Source organism: Bufo bufo, chromosome 4, assembly GCF_905171765.1.
Source record: "Bufo bufo chromosome 4, aBufBuf1.1, whole genome shotgun sequence".
Classification (NCBI taxonomy): domain Eukaryota; kingdom Metazoa; phylum Chordata; class Amphibia; order Anura; family Bufonidae; genus Bufo; species Bufo bufo.
This window is the reverse complement of record NC_053392.1, coordinates 592,469,490-592,486,770: the sequence shown is the minus strand read 5'-3', so window position 1 is coordinate 592,486,770 and position 17,281 is coordinate 592,469,490. Positions and strand designations below refer to the sequence as shown.

Sequence of the window (17,281 nt, the reverse complement as noted above, 5' to 3'; positions counted from 1 at the left end):
GGCATTTCCATTCCATAGATGGGGGGTAGGTCCACACACTTGCTATAGCAGAGCGCTGCTCTGGAGGGCTCACTGTGTAGTATTACATGTCCACTGCAGAGGGCAGTGTTATTTTTGAATGTTTTTGAAAGTAGTAGGACACTCAATCACACAAACATGAGAAAGCCGTGAAAACATGCAGACTGCACTGACAAAGTCACGCCCAAATCGCCAATGCTGCAAAGTAAAAGAAATGCATAAAATAAAATAAAAAATAAAATAAAAAACAATACTGACCGTGATCGCTGAACCGCCGCTGCTTCTGGTTGGCTGATATACTTCTCTGGACCTTCATGTGGGCAGGGGATGGCACGGAGCTATTGTTCAGGTCACTGCTTGGCCGAGACCTCTGACATAGGTTACTGCTGGAGACGGATTCACTACCTTCAAACTAGAGGGAAAAAAAAAGATGATCATTACTGACTGCAAGGTTCAAGATTGCTATCCACTGTCCAGATCCATATGATCTGCTGATATCTGTCCATGTTTTATGCACTGCCCATGGCACAATAGAAGTTTATACTGTTCTATGAAAAGCCATGTAGTCCTTCTCTACCAAACAATGGGAGATGCAGTACATTATATTGTCCAGCAGAGGTCACTGTTGTACATGCTTTGGGGGCTACTGCTTCTAATGATAGAGAACAGTGGTGTCTGGAGAATAAGCTCTATGGGAAAAACCAGAGACACCCGTCTATAGATAAACTGAATAGTGCTGCACGTGGAGGGATCTGATAACACTCCCTGGACAGCAAGAGCTTACATGTTCTGGTTTCATTTGCATTTATTTATTTAATGTTCTGACTGGCATTGGGTGAAGGATAGACAGATAGATAAATGATACATAATAGATAGACAGATAATACAAAGTAAATAGATAAATAGACATATAATAGATAGATAGATAATATATATTAAATAGATAATAGATAGATAGATAGATAGATAGATAGATAGATAGATAGATATATATTAAATAGATAATAGATAGATAGATAGATAGATAGATAGATAATAGATAGATAGATAGATAGATAGATAGATAGATAGATAGATAGATAGATAGATAGATAGATACTTACCTCTGGAGGTTTTTTTCCCAGGAGCAGGTAAGTTGCCATGACTTCATCATACTTCTGGCTAATTACCGCCTCAGTAATTTCCTCTCTAGAAAATCCCATTGTGACCATAATGTCTGCAAAATGATACAAGTAATGATAGGAGTAAAACTTCGACCACGGAAACGTAGAAAACCATTATAACCATTATAAGCAAAGATCCTTCATGAAGACCTAAAAACGTGGCAAGGAATGCCCAACCTGCTTCTATTAAATGGTGGGACCCAACTGGACGATCTCCCGCCATATTTCCTATTATTTCCTGTTATCATCGTGCCGATTCCCTCTCAGGACCCCTCTATTATGAGCCAGAGAGGAGACTTAATGAGGGGGGGAGGGGGCTGTTGTCTCCTATGCTGAGAGGTGGGCAGCGGTAAAGAGCACCTACCTACTCTCTTTGTATCATTGTTGTCAGGTTCGGGCTCAGTGTATGGCTTCAGGTCATCGTCTTCGTAGCCAACGTTCATCCACCGATCCTTCATAATTTGCTGCAGAAAGTAGAATACGCTGTTAAGGATCAGACATCACTATGAGATAGGAGGGGGTCCGACTCCCAGCACCCCACGATCAGCTGTCTGAAGGGGCCATATACTGTATAATGGCTGGGCTTGGTATTACAGTTCAGCCCTATTCACCTGAATGGGACTGAGCGGCACAAAGACCAAGAGACCAATGGATGTGACGTCACAGGCCGAAGTGCTCACCCGGACCACCACTGATCAGATCTTAATGAGCTTTCCTGACAATAGGCCATCGATATTTAATTCGATAATAACGCCATCTTGTTACATTCAACATATAATACCAACTCACTAAGCCAGCAGTGTGCTCACCAAAAAGACAGGCCAGGCCACTAGTACGGGGCCCTCGGTGACAATGAAAGTCAGTTCTTAAATCCATGTGACACAGATCCACAGGATTTTCACATATCTGCCACTAGGGGGAGTATAGTGCACAGATATTTTACAGCTTCCATACAGTCCAATGGCAGATGTATACATTCCTATGCAGTGAGCTCCCACTAGTGGTGGCTGCAGGCACCCAGTTTTATAATGTACTGTATGAGGGGAAGCAGAGGATTTAGAGCTGTACGGGGCAAGATTTATCAATGTATTTATACACCTTGTCTGAGGGCAAATATGATGATCAGACAGACCTCCATAGTTATGCAGCATCTTTTCCAAGTAAAGTTGAAGAAATATCCATGCCTTTCATAAAGTGTTAGTAGTGTTAGCAGGGTGTGAGCTCGTTTCTGCTTGGAGTACTGGTCTGGTGCAGTGTATCAGCGCAGCCTGTGTAGAGTCTGTTGAGTCTGACTGAACAGACCCCACACAGGCCGCATTGAATGAGTGCAAGAGCCTCTGACTGACCGCCATACTCGCACTGTAACGGTTGGGATCAGAGAAAACTCTGATTCCGGCTGTTTAGCCTACTGTGGCCGATAGCAACTGTGGCATCTAGGCAGTTAGACACCTGGCTCCCTCTGTCCCCTTCGGCCTCCCACCAATGCTGTCACAGGGTGCCAATGGGTTGCAATGGCAGCTGGAGGCATAACAAAACCAGCCTGTCACAGTAATAGCCTATAATGCATTGATATACAAAAAGAGATCAAACAAATGCATTGTGAGGTCCCCTAGTGGGGCTAAAAAAACTATAATTAAAGGGATTTTCTGAGATTTTTCAAGTGATCACCTATCTTGTGGTCATCAGTGTCTGATTGGTGGGGGTACAACATTCGGGACCCCCGCTGATCAGCTGTTTGAGAAGGCGCCGGTGATCGCAGCAGCGCTGTGGCCTTCTCTCAGCTTTCCCTAGCCCAGTGACGTCATTTTCATCAGTCACGTGGCCTAGGTGCAACTGAGATAGATTAAAGTGAATGGGGCTGAGCTGCAATACCAAGCACAGCCACCATACAATGTACGGCGCTGTGCTTGCTAAGCTGCGAGAAGGCCGCGGCGTTACTGCGATCTCCGGTGCCTTCTGAAACAGCTGACGTCAGACTCCCACCAAATAAGATACTGATGGCTTATCCTCATCATAAGTTCAAAAATCTCAGAAACCTCTCTTAAAGGTTAATAAAGGTTATTTAAAAAAAAAAATGTCATAAAAATGTTTTTGTTTTTTTCCCCCTTTTTTTAAAATAAGATACCCGGAGGACTCACCTCTAAGCTGCCTCGCTTTACAGGGTTCAGAACAAGCAGTTTCTTTAGTAGATTTTCACAGTCCGTGGACATATAGAAGGGGATACGGTACTTTCCTCGTAGAACTCGTTCCCGTAATTCCTAAAGGAAAAAAAAAAAAAAGGTTTTCCACATTAATGAACACATTTGATGTTCCGAGGACATGGGGAGGAGTCTGAGCACCTCGCCATTCAGATTATATGGGAGTGATGGAGACAGCTGTCTGCAGGGCTTGCACCAGTCCTATGAGAGTCCTTAGACTACTACAGTAAGTTACAGTAGGTCCCTTGATGACTTTATGCTTGGTTGGGGGAACCGACCGCTGGGACTCCAACTAATCCTAAAAATAAAGGTGGTAGAGTGATGGGGTAGCGCTCCCCACTGCATGGCTGAGCAGGAAACAGTGAAGGGCATGTAGCTCTGCGCCTGCACTGTGCTCCTTTTATGCTCCCAGAGGTTGGACCCCCACCAATCATAAAGTGATGTCATATCCTAGCCATATTCCACAACTTTACAAGATGGAAATATCCCTTTAAATAGACTTTCCAGGGAATTAAATATTGATGACCTATCGTCAAGACAGGTCATCAATATCAGGTCGGTGGGGGTCCGATTCCCGGCACCCACAACGATCAGCCTCTTCCCAGTAAACCAAGCACAGCGCTGTACATTGTATAGTGGCCGTGCTTGGTACTGCAGCTCAATCTCACTCACTTGAATGGGACCAGAGGTCGCAATAACGCCTGTACAAGCGTCATAGACGCAAGTTCAGGCGATTTTACTCCTTAAAAAAAGTACAGGAACCATTAAACATACACAAATATAATGTTAGAATATAACATGTGTGGAAGCCTGATAGACCACTCCAAATCAAAAAATACCACACCAAAAAAATAAAAAAGGACATATACAACACAAAAGTGATATAATATAGTAAAATATCCATGTGAGAAGTGCTGGGATGCAGAACAAACCCCCCAGGATGGTAGATCAGATAGATAGCTATAAGATATCAGTCCTGATATAGACTAATGTGGCGGGAAAAATAGATTATAATAATGAAGAAGGATATGTAAGAAATCCCAAAGAAAATAATCTATTGATCCCAAAATGGTAAAACTAAGAAGACAAACCGGGCAGTAAACTCCATGTATACAGAATCCCATAGATACCCCCAAGCCAATAACATGTACGTAGTGGTGAAAATAGGAGGCCTATCCACGGTAAAGTAAGTATATGTAAAATACCAAGGATCGACTGAAAAAACACAGCTATACTATTGTGTGGTTTTAACACTATTTTGATATGGTATATTGATATATATACCTTATTTAGGAGGTTTTTCAGCACTTGTTACACTTTACATGTATTTTTAATTTTTTTTCTTTCTTTAGTGTGCTCACTTTTTGCACTATGGCACTTGCACTTTTTGCACTACGGCACTTGCACTTTTTGCACTAGGGCACTTGCACTTTTTGCACTAGGGCACTTGCACTTTTTGCACTAGGGCACTTGCACTTTTTGCACTAGGGCACTTGCACTTTAGTTTTGTAACAACGTGATGTAATGATCGGAAGAGTCCTGCAGCGGCGTGAGATTCTCACCGGGTGACACCTGGCGGGGTAAGCGGTCTTGCGCTGTAGGTCACTCCCTCCATGTGCTCACGGCGTCCTCTCCAGTGAAGAATGTGCACCCAAACTCCATAGTAACCAGATACCGGCCGGCACTATATGCCTGAGCACGCTTGCCCTGGTCAGATGAATAAAATGATCGGGTCCGTGCTAGGCGCATGTTGACATGGAGATTGCGCAGGGACTGATGGTTATGTGTTAGGTTGGGCTATGAGTTTGGGCGCACATTCTTCACTGGAAAGGACGCAGCCCGACTGTCCAGAACTTCATGAAGTGAATGTGACTACTGGACTAGTAGCTTGTCATCACACGGTGAGCACATTAAATGGCTGAAGTCAATGGGTCCGCAAGAAAATGCGTATTGCACAAGGACCGCATCTGAGATTTGCGTACTGCAAAACGGTACAGTCGTGTGCTTGAGACCTTATAGTGAAAGCCATAGTGCTCACAGATATAAAGTACAGAGACGTCAAGTACACTATACTGTGCAACAGTCCAATATATTGTGTGTAAGACTGTCCTATAACTGTGCATTCGTCCCAGACCCCACCCAGTGCCACTAAGCCACCCACTGCTCCCTGCCACAACCACCAGACGTCCCTGTTGAATTCTTATTGCATTGAGTTTTGCACTGTCTACCGCTCCGATCCCTGTGTGATTTAATGTTTCAAGAAAGGTAGGGATTTAGTCTTCTGAGAGAAATTTTAAATGGTCAAAATGTGCTAATTCTGCATGGAAGACATTATAGAGGAGACTGGTAATGGTTTCCTTGCAGAAATGGCAACATTAGGCCCATGTATTATATATATGAAATACCGCAAATTTCGTACTCCTCCTCGGCTAAAAATACTCCTCAGAAATGGTATAAGGAGTATTTTTACTCTTCCGGAAAAAATGTAGTGCGACCTCCGAATGGGACGGTGTTGCAGAAAGGTCACGTGATCAACAGACTTGAAATCACAGGACGAGAAAGAAGGTACAGCGCTCACCCAAGAGCCACAGTGCCTTCGAAAAGCTGACCCGCGGAGGTGCCAGGTGTCAGACAGTTATTTAAGCCATATTCATATCAGTTTGATAAGAATTGAGCTATAATAAGTGTTTATGAGGTCAGGAGATCAGAGATAAGAGCTACACATGAGCTGTCAGATGAGGGGATTCAAAGAAAACAGAAAGTCACAGCTTGGAAGCAGACTGATTTTTAACCCTGTATCTCACAAACAGCTGAACATTTTTAATTTAAAAAATATATATTTTTTGCCCAAAATTAGGAAAAACAATCGCCTTTACACATCTTTGATGAGGATCATGAGGATCCTGTAGAGAGAGAGGATCCTAACTAATAATCCTCTATGACCTTGGGATTTCTAAACCATGACCATATGGTCACGTTAGGAAGCATTGTATACAGGTCTTTCCATAGGGGCCAGTATTAGCTCCTCATATACAGCTGCCAGGAGTTCACAGACACTTGCACTGGTAGCTACTCCGCCTGCACGTATGCCCTTACTCATAAAACCCCCTCCCGGCATCTTTTGAGGCCACAAACATTATTTTTTTCCCCCTTACCTTTAAATTCTGCCCATCGAAGGGTAACGACCCGCTGACTAAGGTGTAAAGGATAACCCCCAGGCTCCACACGTCTACCTCAGGGCCGTCGTACTTCTTTCCCTGAAAAAGTTCAGGTGCTGCATATGGGGGGCTCCCGCAAAACGTGTCCAGCTTGTTTCCGATGGTAAACTCGTTGCTGAAGCCAAAGTCAGCGATTTTAATATTCATATCTCCGTCGAGGAGAAGGTTCTCCGCCTGTTCACATAAGAGAACATGTCAGAAGGTGATTCGTTCTTTAGATGTTTCAGGTCAGGACGGAACGTGCGACGGCTGGAGACCCCATTATGTGGCGATTACACCGCCATCTGAGGGGACATCGGAGCATCTGTGCTAATGACAGCGGGGACGTATCACTACATGTCTCTACAGAGAAGACATAGAAGAAAGGGGAGGCGGGTGGCGGCAAGGAGAAAGACATCTTGTATTAGGCTAGTTTCACACCTGCGTCTGGCTGTTCCGGTAGAGAATCTTGGGAATCGGCCGGACAAAAAACACTGCGTGCATCGAATTTTGTCCAGCTGATTTCCGCCATATTTGCCAGACCCCATTATAGTCAATGGGATAGAGGAGGAAATTCAGAGAAATATGGAAGACGATTATATCCCAACACATTAGATATATGTCGGCCGAACCCTCCGACCTTTTTGTTCTTGGGAAGAGCTCTTATCCCTTTCCTCACTCAAGAGACATGCACACTCGGCCAAGCCCAGTGTGCATGTGTATAGAGGAATCAGGAGAGACAGTGGTCACGGTTAAAGGGGTTTTCTCATCTGAGGCAATGGGGTCATATCGCTAGGATATGCCACCATTGTCTGATAGGTGTGGTCCCACTGGTGGTACCAGCATGGATATCGAAAACGGAGTCCCAAAAGGGGTGGAGGGCGCAATGCGCATGCGCAACTGCCCTCCATTCATTTCTTTGGGGCCACCGAAAAGGGAATGGGAGAGGCGGCCGTGCATGCGTGGTGCGCTTCCATTCACTTCTATAGGGAGAGGGCTTGGTAGTGGCCCAACCAGAGTCCGCCAGCCACCACCTTCCACGCTCCGTTTTCGATATAGAGACAATCAGACAATGGGGGAATATTCTAGCAATATGCCCCCCATTGTCTCAGATGAGAATACCCCTTTAAGCTGGGGTGACCGCAAAATCAAGCAATATTGGATTTTTTTGCAACTGTAGGGTCCTGGTCACGGCAAATTGTGGGTCGCAACGTAACCCCATCGCTTAGATTTTTGGCGAACGCAGCGTGTGGATGAAATTTGGTGAAATCTCACCCACTTTCCTGCTACTGTAATACGCTGCTGATTTTCTACCGAGATTGGAAAATCCACATCATAGCCACTACATATGAACATGCCCCAAGGCGTTATTTGCAATCTGCAGCCATCAAGCATTTCTCCATTCAGAGGCTTGAGAATGAAAAATGTGCTATAGCAATATTTGTATCAGGGCTCCGCGCTTTGATGCAGGTCACAGTACCACGACTATATGGTGTGCTGCTATGGAAACTGTCATATAGCTGTGTAGCTGATTACAATGGCATTATAAAGCTATATTCGATCTATAATAAACCAATCTGTACGTAGCGTTCGAAGGAAATATGGAATAAATGACAGTATACGTGCAAGGGGTTAATACATTTTGGAACGGGGTTCTTCTTGAACTGTAAAGCTATCAATTTCATTCATCCAATTAAAATAATTCAGGATTGTTCTTTCGTCCTGTGGTAATGTCTTTGCAATCTGGCCAGCCACCAACAGGGGGAGCCCCTGCATCATCTCTGTATAATGAACAGCATAAAACATCAGAACAAAGCGGCTGCCTAGTATCAAAGCAAGAAAAATGGGCGGAAAAATATAATGTGGGAAAAATATAGGGATAACATTAAACCCGTACAAAACATGAGAAATACCTTTTTTTTTTTTTAAGAATTACCTTTAAATCTCGATGCACGATACACTTTTGATGGCAATACTGCACGGCAGACACAATCTAAACAGAAGAAGTACAGGAAAATGTCAGCATGCAAGCATTGTTCTTTGGAGACGATTTACTAAAATGAGTGCAAAGCAGAAGTGGAGCGATCAGAGTTTTCATGCACATTCTAAATACACCCCTGAGAAAAGAAGTGCGACACAAAGCTGCAGCACTGCTGCACCGGGCCAGGGCTCTATGGTGAAAGTACAGCGTGAGAGGAGTGACAGCCATAGAGTCTCTATACAATGACAGGCGCATGAAATAAAATATAATATAAAATATGATGTCGACGGCCATGTAGGCAAGGGCATAACGACTGAGGTCGCTGGGGGTGAGATTCGAGGGGTGCCTGCTGCAGACCCAGGTACAGTCTAGTTGTCTGCTCTGTTTGTAGACCAGCTTCCCTCACAGGAACGGCACATGCAAAAGAAGCATGGGTGTTAAAAATCAGCTGCCGGGCACCAGAAGAAGAAGGTGACGTGATGCACAGGAGGCACAATCTCTCAACCGCTTTGAATGTCAGAGAAGGTGCTGTGTTCTGCAGGCAACAATGGGAGTGAGGCAGCAGGATGTGTCATTGTGTTAGGACAGGTTATCAATTGTCAGATGGGTGGGGGTCTGACTCCCAGTATCTCCACCAATCAGCTGGTTTCAGTAGCCACCAGCACCAGAAATTCAAAAGGAATGAGAACTGAGCTGAAGTACATCGGTACAGCCACGACAGAAAGGGGTATTCGATCAGTAGAGGTTCTACTGCTGGGTCCCTCACCAATCATGGGAACAAGGGCCTCATACCCTGTGAGGCCCTGCAAAATAAAAGGATGAGAGTTCAGGAGATAGTGGAGTGCAGCGCTCGGCTACGTCCAGAATTCCAACAGAAATGAATGGAGAGGTTGCTCGACCAGCCGCTCTGTTCATGTGGCCATGCTCTTATGGTGGCACGCTTGGTGAGAATGCAGGAGGTAAGGGAGTGTTTGGGCCCAGTCTAGTTTGCTATGAGAACCATTGCACACTAATTACAACTCTGCTTAAAGACATATGTTAGTGAATGTACTGCGATCAAAGTGTATGCAAAGGCCTCATGTAATAACGTGTGTAGTTGAATGAGCTCTTATGGAGTAATAAGCAACCACAAAGCCAGGAAATATACATCCCCTAGTGTAGGGGACTTCTAGGGTCTACACCTCCTTCAGTACTGCACCGAACCGTGCAGCCCTCTGCAGAAGAGTAATGGGGGGGGGACTGATAACATGCACAGAAGTCCATGTCACCCCTCCCCTAGGGTCATGTACAGTTGTACAGGGACAGAAGGATCTATGTTTCTCCTTCTCTCCCTGCAGCCTGTCAGCGTCTCACACACTGGCTGCTTTCTCTACCAGGCTGACTCAGAGAAATCATAGCCAGCCTAAGGTGGAGGGGGCTACTTCAACCTGCTCTGTCTCAGGCTATATAAGCAACTAGGTTTTATTTTAAAGTTGACAATCAAAGCTTTAAAATAAGACAGTGATCATAGGGCTAACCGCAATATAGAGATAGAGCCTTTAGAGACCAGGTCAGAAGTGAGATCCGCAGGTGATACACTATCCCAGGCTGCTATACATCCTGAGATAGAGCCATTAGTAGCAAGGCACCATCTCATACATTCTTGGCCATGTAGGCGGCACAAACCAAATTCTGGCACTGACCTCCCAGTGGCAATACCAGATACATTGGAGGTCTAGTGGCCACGTGGCAACCTTAGTTGTAATACCACGCACACAATGTGTGGACAGGTGCAGTGCTTTTTTTTTTTTTGGAGAAAGCAGCCATCTGTCCCTGTGAAACATCCCTTTAATCCTCTTGCCACATGCTCTCAGGCTAAAAATGTAAATGATAAGAGAAGTCGATAAGTAAGACAGAAGGAAGTTGGCATAACCCTTTGTCTCATTTTCCTTCCTCCGCCAACAAACCATAGGAATGTCAGCACTCCCAAACATTTTCCCTCAAATGAGAGTGGAAGGGCCTGGACGGAGTCCAAACTGTAGTAAATGAAGGAATTATGTCTAATGATTGTGCAGTTCCTGAAGTTCCCTATGTGACGGGTATTTATAGCGTCCACCCTACAGGATGCCAACAGCTGCCTGCAGCAGCGCTGGGGTCTAGTGCGAGAACCGGGCTGGCTGGAAAATAATCCACCGGGGGGGGGGAGGGATTTTCCATTCATGCATGGTTGATATTTCCCACTGGTGAATACAGGGTTAACCACTGCACTGCCAGACGCCTACATTAATATTAATAAACGTATTTTTATAATAAAATGTAGGATTTTAGATCTACATAAAAAGCTGTGTAGCTTTGCAAATACTTTGTGACTGTATTTGCACCGATTTGGATCATTTTAGGTTGTTTTCTCCATTCACACCCAAAGCTGCTTTCAAAAATCTACTGGTTATCCTTGGAAACAGAGAACATGTAAAGGTACGACCACATGGTGTAGTTGTGCTTGGGGCGTGGGCGCTCAGTGATCAAGTACCGCAGGGCTGTACGGGGGCGGCAGCGGGCTGGTTGGTTGGTCTGCGTTGTTAATGGTCGCGCGGCACCGTCAATAATCGATGAAACGATCATTCGTAAAAACAATCATTCCCGATAAATCGCACCGTTAATGAAAACCCTATAAAGAGCATCAATCGATGTATGATTGGGGCCTCCAAAGATCACGGCAACGAGACCACTGATCTGCAGGGATCCGATTGCTGGAGCCTCCAAAGACCATGGGAAAAGGGCTCCAGAATGGTGGGGATCCAACTGCTGGGGCCACTAATGATCACAAGAATAGGGGTCCTGTGGTCCACTGTATGAGTGATCAAGCATGTCCTCTGATGCTACATTCAACTCTATGGCCCACATGCTGCACTCGGCTATACCAGTAGCCTCGTTGAATTGAATAAGGTCTCTGGGTACGTGTGTGAGCAACAACGATCAGACCCCCGCCATTCAGGTATCCCTTTATTCTCTAGATATGGGATGTGTAGTTCATCGAAAAACTCTAACTCCAAAAACAGTAAAATTAAATGCAATAAGGCAACGTGGTAGAATCTCTGCACTGATGGCAAACTCAGCTCTGCTGCATACTACTCGAATTCAGTGGTACACAGTGCGCAAAAAACTAAGGCCGGCCTACAGCTTTTCTTGGAAGAGACTGGATGAAGCAATTAGGCCTCCAACGTTCCTAAGCCACTCTCTCGACGTCATTGCGGAAGCCGGTCTGCTTATGTTAACCCGCAAAGGAACCGGCTGCGCACAAGTGGCTTTTAAGACCGTCCAAAAATAGCTCAGGCCTCAGAATATCAATACAACCCCCTATCCCCGCCCCCCCCCCCCCCCCCGCTACCACCTCCCCCTACTTATTGCATACAGCAAGTCACATAGTGGAGTGTGCGGTGCGCAGAAGGTTGATTCAGAGCAGACCACCTGGAAAACCTCCATGCGAAAAGACGTCACTCAGGCTAAAAATAGCCGCCGCTTTCCTTCTTTACCTGCCTAAATTTCGCCCGCGCCTCCTTCTCCTTCATCCTCCCGTGAGCCACTAAATAATCAAACACTTCTCCTGCAAGAAAGAAACACGGTTATTACACACGGGTCATGACTGGACGCTCAGAAAACTCAATTCACTTCATTTGTGTCCCTAGACAGAGAATACGGTATATACCGTAGGAGCGTGCAGAGGGCGAGCGCTGCATTAACCCCTGCACTGCTGCAGCAAATCAACGAATCAAAACATTTGTTTTTATACCTGCCAACTTCAATATCCAGAATATGAAATATCCCAGATTATTAAAAAGGACATAAAAAAACAAAAAAAAACAAAGTGACATCCTAAGGTTTCGCCAACATTAAAATGATGACATCAATTATTCTGTTCTCAATGTAGAACCCCGTCCTTCCTGGCGATCTGCGGTTCAACGGATAGATGGAGGCCTCAAAGGTGGGAATCCCAACCATCAGACATTTATGGAATTAAAACTAATAAAGTGACGATAGATGATAGATAATAGATAGATAATAGATAGATAGATAGATAGATAGATAGATAGACAAACATGAGATAGATGATAAAGAAAAAAGGAAGCAAATTAGATACATACATAGAAAAAAAAAAGATAGATAAAAAGAAATGAAAGAAAGAAAGAAAAAGAAAAAAAGAAAGAAAGAATTAGATAGATATAGAAAAAAAAGAAAGTAAATGAAATAGATACATAAATAGAAAAAAAGTAATAGATAAAAATAAAGGATTTAAATAGATTAGATAGATATAAGAGAGGTGATGAAGAAAGATAGATAGATAGATAGTAGATATAGATAGATAGATAGATAGATAATAGATAGATAGATAGATAGATAGATAGATAATAGATAGATAATAGATAGATAGATAGATAGATAGATAGATAGATAGATAGATAATAGATAGATAATAGATAGATAGATAGATAGATAGATAGATAGATAGATAGATAGATAGATAATAGATAGATAGATAGATAGATAGATAATAGATAGATAATAGATAGATAGATAGATAGATAGATAGATAATAGATAGATAGATAGATAGATAGATAGATAGATAATAGATAGATAGATAGATAGATAATAGATAGATAGATAGATAGATAGATAGATAGATAGATAGATAATAGATAGATAGATAGATAGATAGATAGATAATAGATAGATAGATAGATAGATAGATAGATAGATAGATAGATAGATAGATAATAGATAGATAGATAGATAGATAATAGATAGATAGATAGATAGATAGATAGCTAGATAGATAGATAGATAGATAGATAATAGATAGATGATAGATAGATAGATAGATAGATAGATAGAGATAGATAGATAAATAGATAGGAGATTGATAGATAGATAGATAGATAGATAGATAGATAGATAGGCTTAGGCCCAGGAGAGGCAAGTCTAAGGCTGCGTTCACACGAGCGAGTATTCCGCGCGGGTGCAATGCGGTAGGTGAACGCATTGCACCCGCACTGAATCCTGACCCATTCATTTCTATGGGGCTGTTCAGATGAGCAGTGTTTTTCACGCAACGCAGGCCCCATAGAAGTGAATGGGGTTGCGTGAAAATCGCAAGCATCCGCAAGCAATTGCGGATGCGGTGCGATTTTCACGCATGGTTGCTAGGTGACAGTCTATTCACTATATTATTTTCCCTTATAACATGGTTATAAGGGAAAATAATAGCATTCTGAAAACAGAATGCTTAGTAGGTGATCAATTGAGGGTTAAAAAATTTTTTTTAAATTAACTCACCTTCTCCTCTTGTTCGCGGAGAAGGTGAGTTAATTTTTTTTATTTTTTTTTAACCCTCAATTGATCACCTACTAAGCATTCTGTTTTCAGAATGCTATTATTTTCCATTATAACCATGTTATAAGGGAAAATAATAACATCTACACAACACCGAACCCAAACCTGAACTTCTGTGAAGAAGTTCGGGTCTGGGTACCACAGTCGGTTTTTTATCACGCGCGTGCAAAACACATTGCGGGTTTGCCGCAATACACCGGGACGCATCCGGACCTAATCCGGACACGCTCGTGTGAACCCAGCCTTACAGTGTAGGTCCCATCTGCAAAAGCCACCTTGTCGCTGGTAGATGGGCCCATATTCTTGATCAAAAATGTGCGCAAAGAGTTTCTAATTTTCATGTTTTGTAAGTATAGGAGTGATGCAATTCAGATTTATCCGTGTTTCCAGAGTTTGCATGGAGCAGGTTGCTGCCACATATAGTGCGTTTGCTTTTGCATGTCAGCCTGTACTTTATTTACCGATATGACAAATTATGTTTAATTTTATTAAGTAGGTTACATTTTTAATAAAAAACAAAAGTTACACTGCGCCTTGCCCAATTTGCTTACATTCTGTGTTGGAATAAGTGGAGCTTCATACATAGGCCGCTCTTTCTGAACACCACATTCCTCTAGACGACTGGAATAAATACATTGATAAATCTCCCCTTTACAGCTGGAAGCACTCGGCTTCCCTTTATCCAGTACATGATAAACCCAACTGCCTAAGGCCACCACTAGGCCAAGCTCAGTGCAAAGGAATTTATAAAGTTACCATTAAACATAATGGAAGCTGTAAAAATAAATCTCTATGCGCTAAGCTCCCTCTAGAGGTAGCAGCCAAAAATGCTTATGTGTAGTCCGTCTGCATGGCAGGTACACAGCTGGATATGAGATAGATAGGAGATAGTTAAGTTGATGGGATACTTCTTTATTAAAGGGGTTATCACGAGACAAGCATTTATTACCTATTCGCTAATGTGAATCAGTGGATGGGGGCCCCAAACCACCCACCTTCTTTCAGGGGCATTTGTATGACGGAGCAGCGGTCAGACATGTCCCATGTCTTAAACACACTGAATGGAGCGGCAGGGTGCATGGGTGACCATTGCTTCATTTAAATGCCTCTGAGACCGGGTGCTTGGGACCCCCATTCTAGTGATTGAAGGGGGTCGGCCCCCCTTAAACATATATTTATGACCTATCCTGTGGATACCTGCTAAATGTTTGCCATACGGATAACCCCTTAAAGGTGACGCTAGGGAGGCTCGTTTCCGTCCCCGCTTGCCATTGGCTGCTCCCCCCCCCCCCCCCCCCACACCGGATGTTTTCATCGGCGCAGGGGGAGAAGCAGCGGTGCGGGGACCAGGAACAGCACAGGAAGCGGGGTAAGTATATTCCCTGTGAGGGGCCCTCAATATTGGGGGGGGGGGGGGGGGAGTTTATAGTATTGGATAACCCCTTTAAGATTTCCTAGTAAGATATTTAAAACAGTTTTGAATAGAATAACAGAACTACAGTGCAGACTGACACAGAAGCAGAGCAGTCGAGGAGGTAGTAGGAGTAACTCAATGTAAAAGTTAGATGCCTGGGGTGACAACTCCCGACACTAGTGGTTACCACTGATGGTTGTCCCTTAGCAGCAGTTACCTGTGTAGATGACAAGACGGGAGGGTAACGTGCCAAGTGGTAATTTGGCACAGACGTCTTAAAAGGGGTTGCATCACAAAGTATATTCTACATTTTTCAAACCAGCACCTGGATCTGATTACTTTTGTAATTGCATGTCATTACACATTTTTTATAGCTAATGAGCTATTCAATAAAATGTATCTGTATAGCGCCACCTGCTGTTTGTTCTTTTGCTTACTTTTTGTCCGTCTCACTGAGCTGGTCGCACACGCTCAGTTTGAATCTTCAACTGCCACCAGCCATATGTTCTGTAAGAAGCTGTGGCAGTTACAAGTAGAGAGCCGCAGCAGAAAGGACACGTCCCCTGAGCTGCCAGGCTGAAGACATTCTACCACAGCAATTGGAGCAATGAATGGGGAGATCTCTGGATCCATGTGAGGTCCAGGGCTGGTTCTAGCTTTGTTAGAAAGAGATCGTCATGTCCTATATGATGTCTGATTTTCATTTTCATGGGAAAACCCCTTTAAAGGGCCACAAAACAATCTTACTCTCTTTTCTGTGCAGATGAAAGCACTCTATTGTTCCCTGTTATCAGTCATTCTCCAGTGGGAGGACTGGCGGGAATTCGGTCAGCGCCCTGTAATACTAATATAACATGCGAGGATTATAATAGCAGCTCGTCTTCCGTCCCTGGACACAATGATGACATCATATGCACATGAATCATTAAAGGACCACGGTTCCCACGCTGGAGTCACCCCACTAGCCGTAAGCGATAACAAGTATCAGCGTGACCGAACGTACTGAGAAGAGCTGAGGCGGCGGTAACATGATCCGGGATGAAGTGATCGGCCTGGAATCCATCTACTGTCCTGATACGCAGCTGGATGAAGCCTCTGCCAAAATCACCATCACACAGTACAATTAGGTTAAATCTCTGATGTCTTTACTTTTCAAGGCTTCTCCAGGGTATGTCTGCATTTTTATCAATAGTTTAAAGGGCTCATCCAATGATTGGGGGGGGCTGTATTCGGGATCCTTATCACCGCATGGCCACATTGAAGAGCAGTTATAAAGAGCGCCTATCTCTCTCTCTGGAGGACCTGTCCTGTCCTGCATTGCACAGCCCACACATTGATTTGAAGGTGTAATTCTTCATTTGCCCTGTGGTGGTGCTGCAGGGAAACTAAACACTTACTAATAGGTTTCCTCAGGTGATCGCCTGATCGCCTGTGATCTGAGCAAATCTCAGCTTCTGATAAAGGTGGATTGTCCAAGATAGGACAATTTAAAGGGGTTCGCTCATCAGAAACAAGCGGCCGCTGGTGGAATCTGGTAATCACCCAAAGTCCCGCTCCTGGCAGCCCCATCAATCAGGTGATTGTGCTAAGGGATGTTTCTGGGAGCCAAGTTTTTTTTCCCCCTGCAGAGGTAATGTAGCACCACGTTCAGATGAATACCCATGTAATAAAAGGACGACTTGAGTCTGTCAAAATGTTAGTCATAAAGAGAGGGGGGGGGGGGGGGGGGGGGTCCTGAGAAGATGACTCCCAGCTATGATGTCCATATGATTCATGAAACAGTTCTTTTAAAGGGGTTGTCCGATGGGATAAAATTTTTACTAAAGAAAAGATCAAAAGGTTAAAAAAGAAGCATTATTTACATCACCGATACCCTCCTTCTGCTGATCCAACACTTAGCGGGTCTCTGCTGATCTCCGCCCACTGGTCCCAGCTCAGCGC

General features: G+C 44.0%; 1 protein-coding gene across 3 annotated transcripts in view; it reads right to left on the bottom strand.

Moving 5' to 3' along the window:
• MARK1 (microtubule affinity regulating kinase 1) overlaps positions 1–17,281 on the bottom strand; it is a 132,219-nt gene that overhangs the window by 17,726 nt on the left and 97,212 nt on the right. For all 3 annotated transcript variants that reach the window (XR_005778542.1, XM_040430459.1, XM_040430460.1), the window contains exons 6-12: positions 12,070–12,140; positions 8,513–8,569; positions 6,535–6,771; positions 3,320–3,439; positions 1,546–1,645; positions 1,122–1,234; positions 277–430 (exon numbers count right to left, since the gene is read on the bottom strand). Coding sequence is in view for 2 of the 3 variants with exons in the window: in XM_040430459.1 (XP_040286393.1) it covers positions 277–430; positions 1,122–1,234; positions 1,546–1,645; positions 3,320–3,439; positions 6,535–6,771; positions 8,513–8,569; positions 12,070–12,140 (852 nt within the window). In the remaining variant the exon portion in view is untranslated. The remainder of the gene's footprint in view (positions 1–276; positions 431–1,121; positions 1,235–1,545; positions 1,646–3,319; positions 3,440–6,534; positions 6,772–8,512; positions 8,570–12,069; positions 12,141–17,281) is intronic.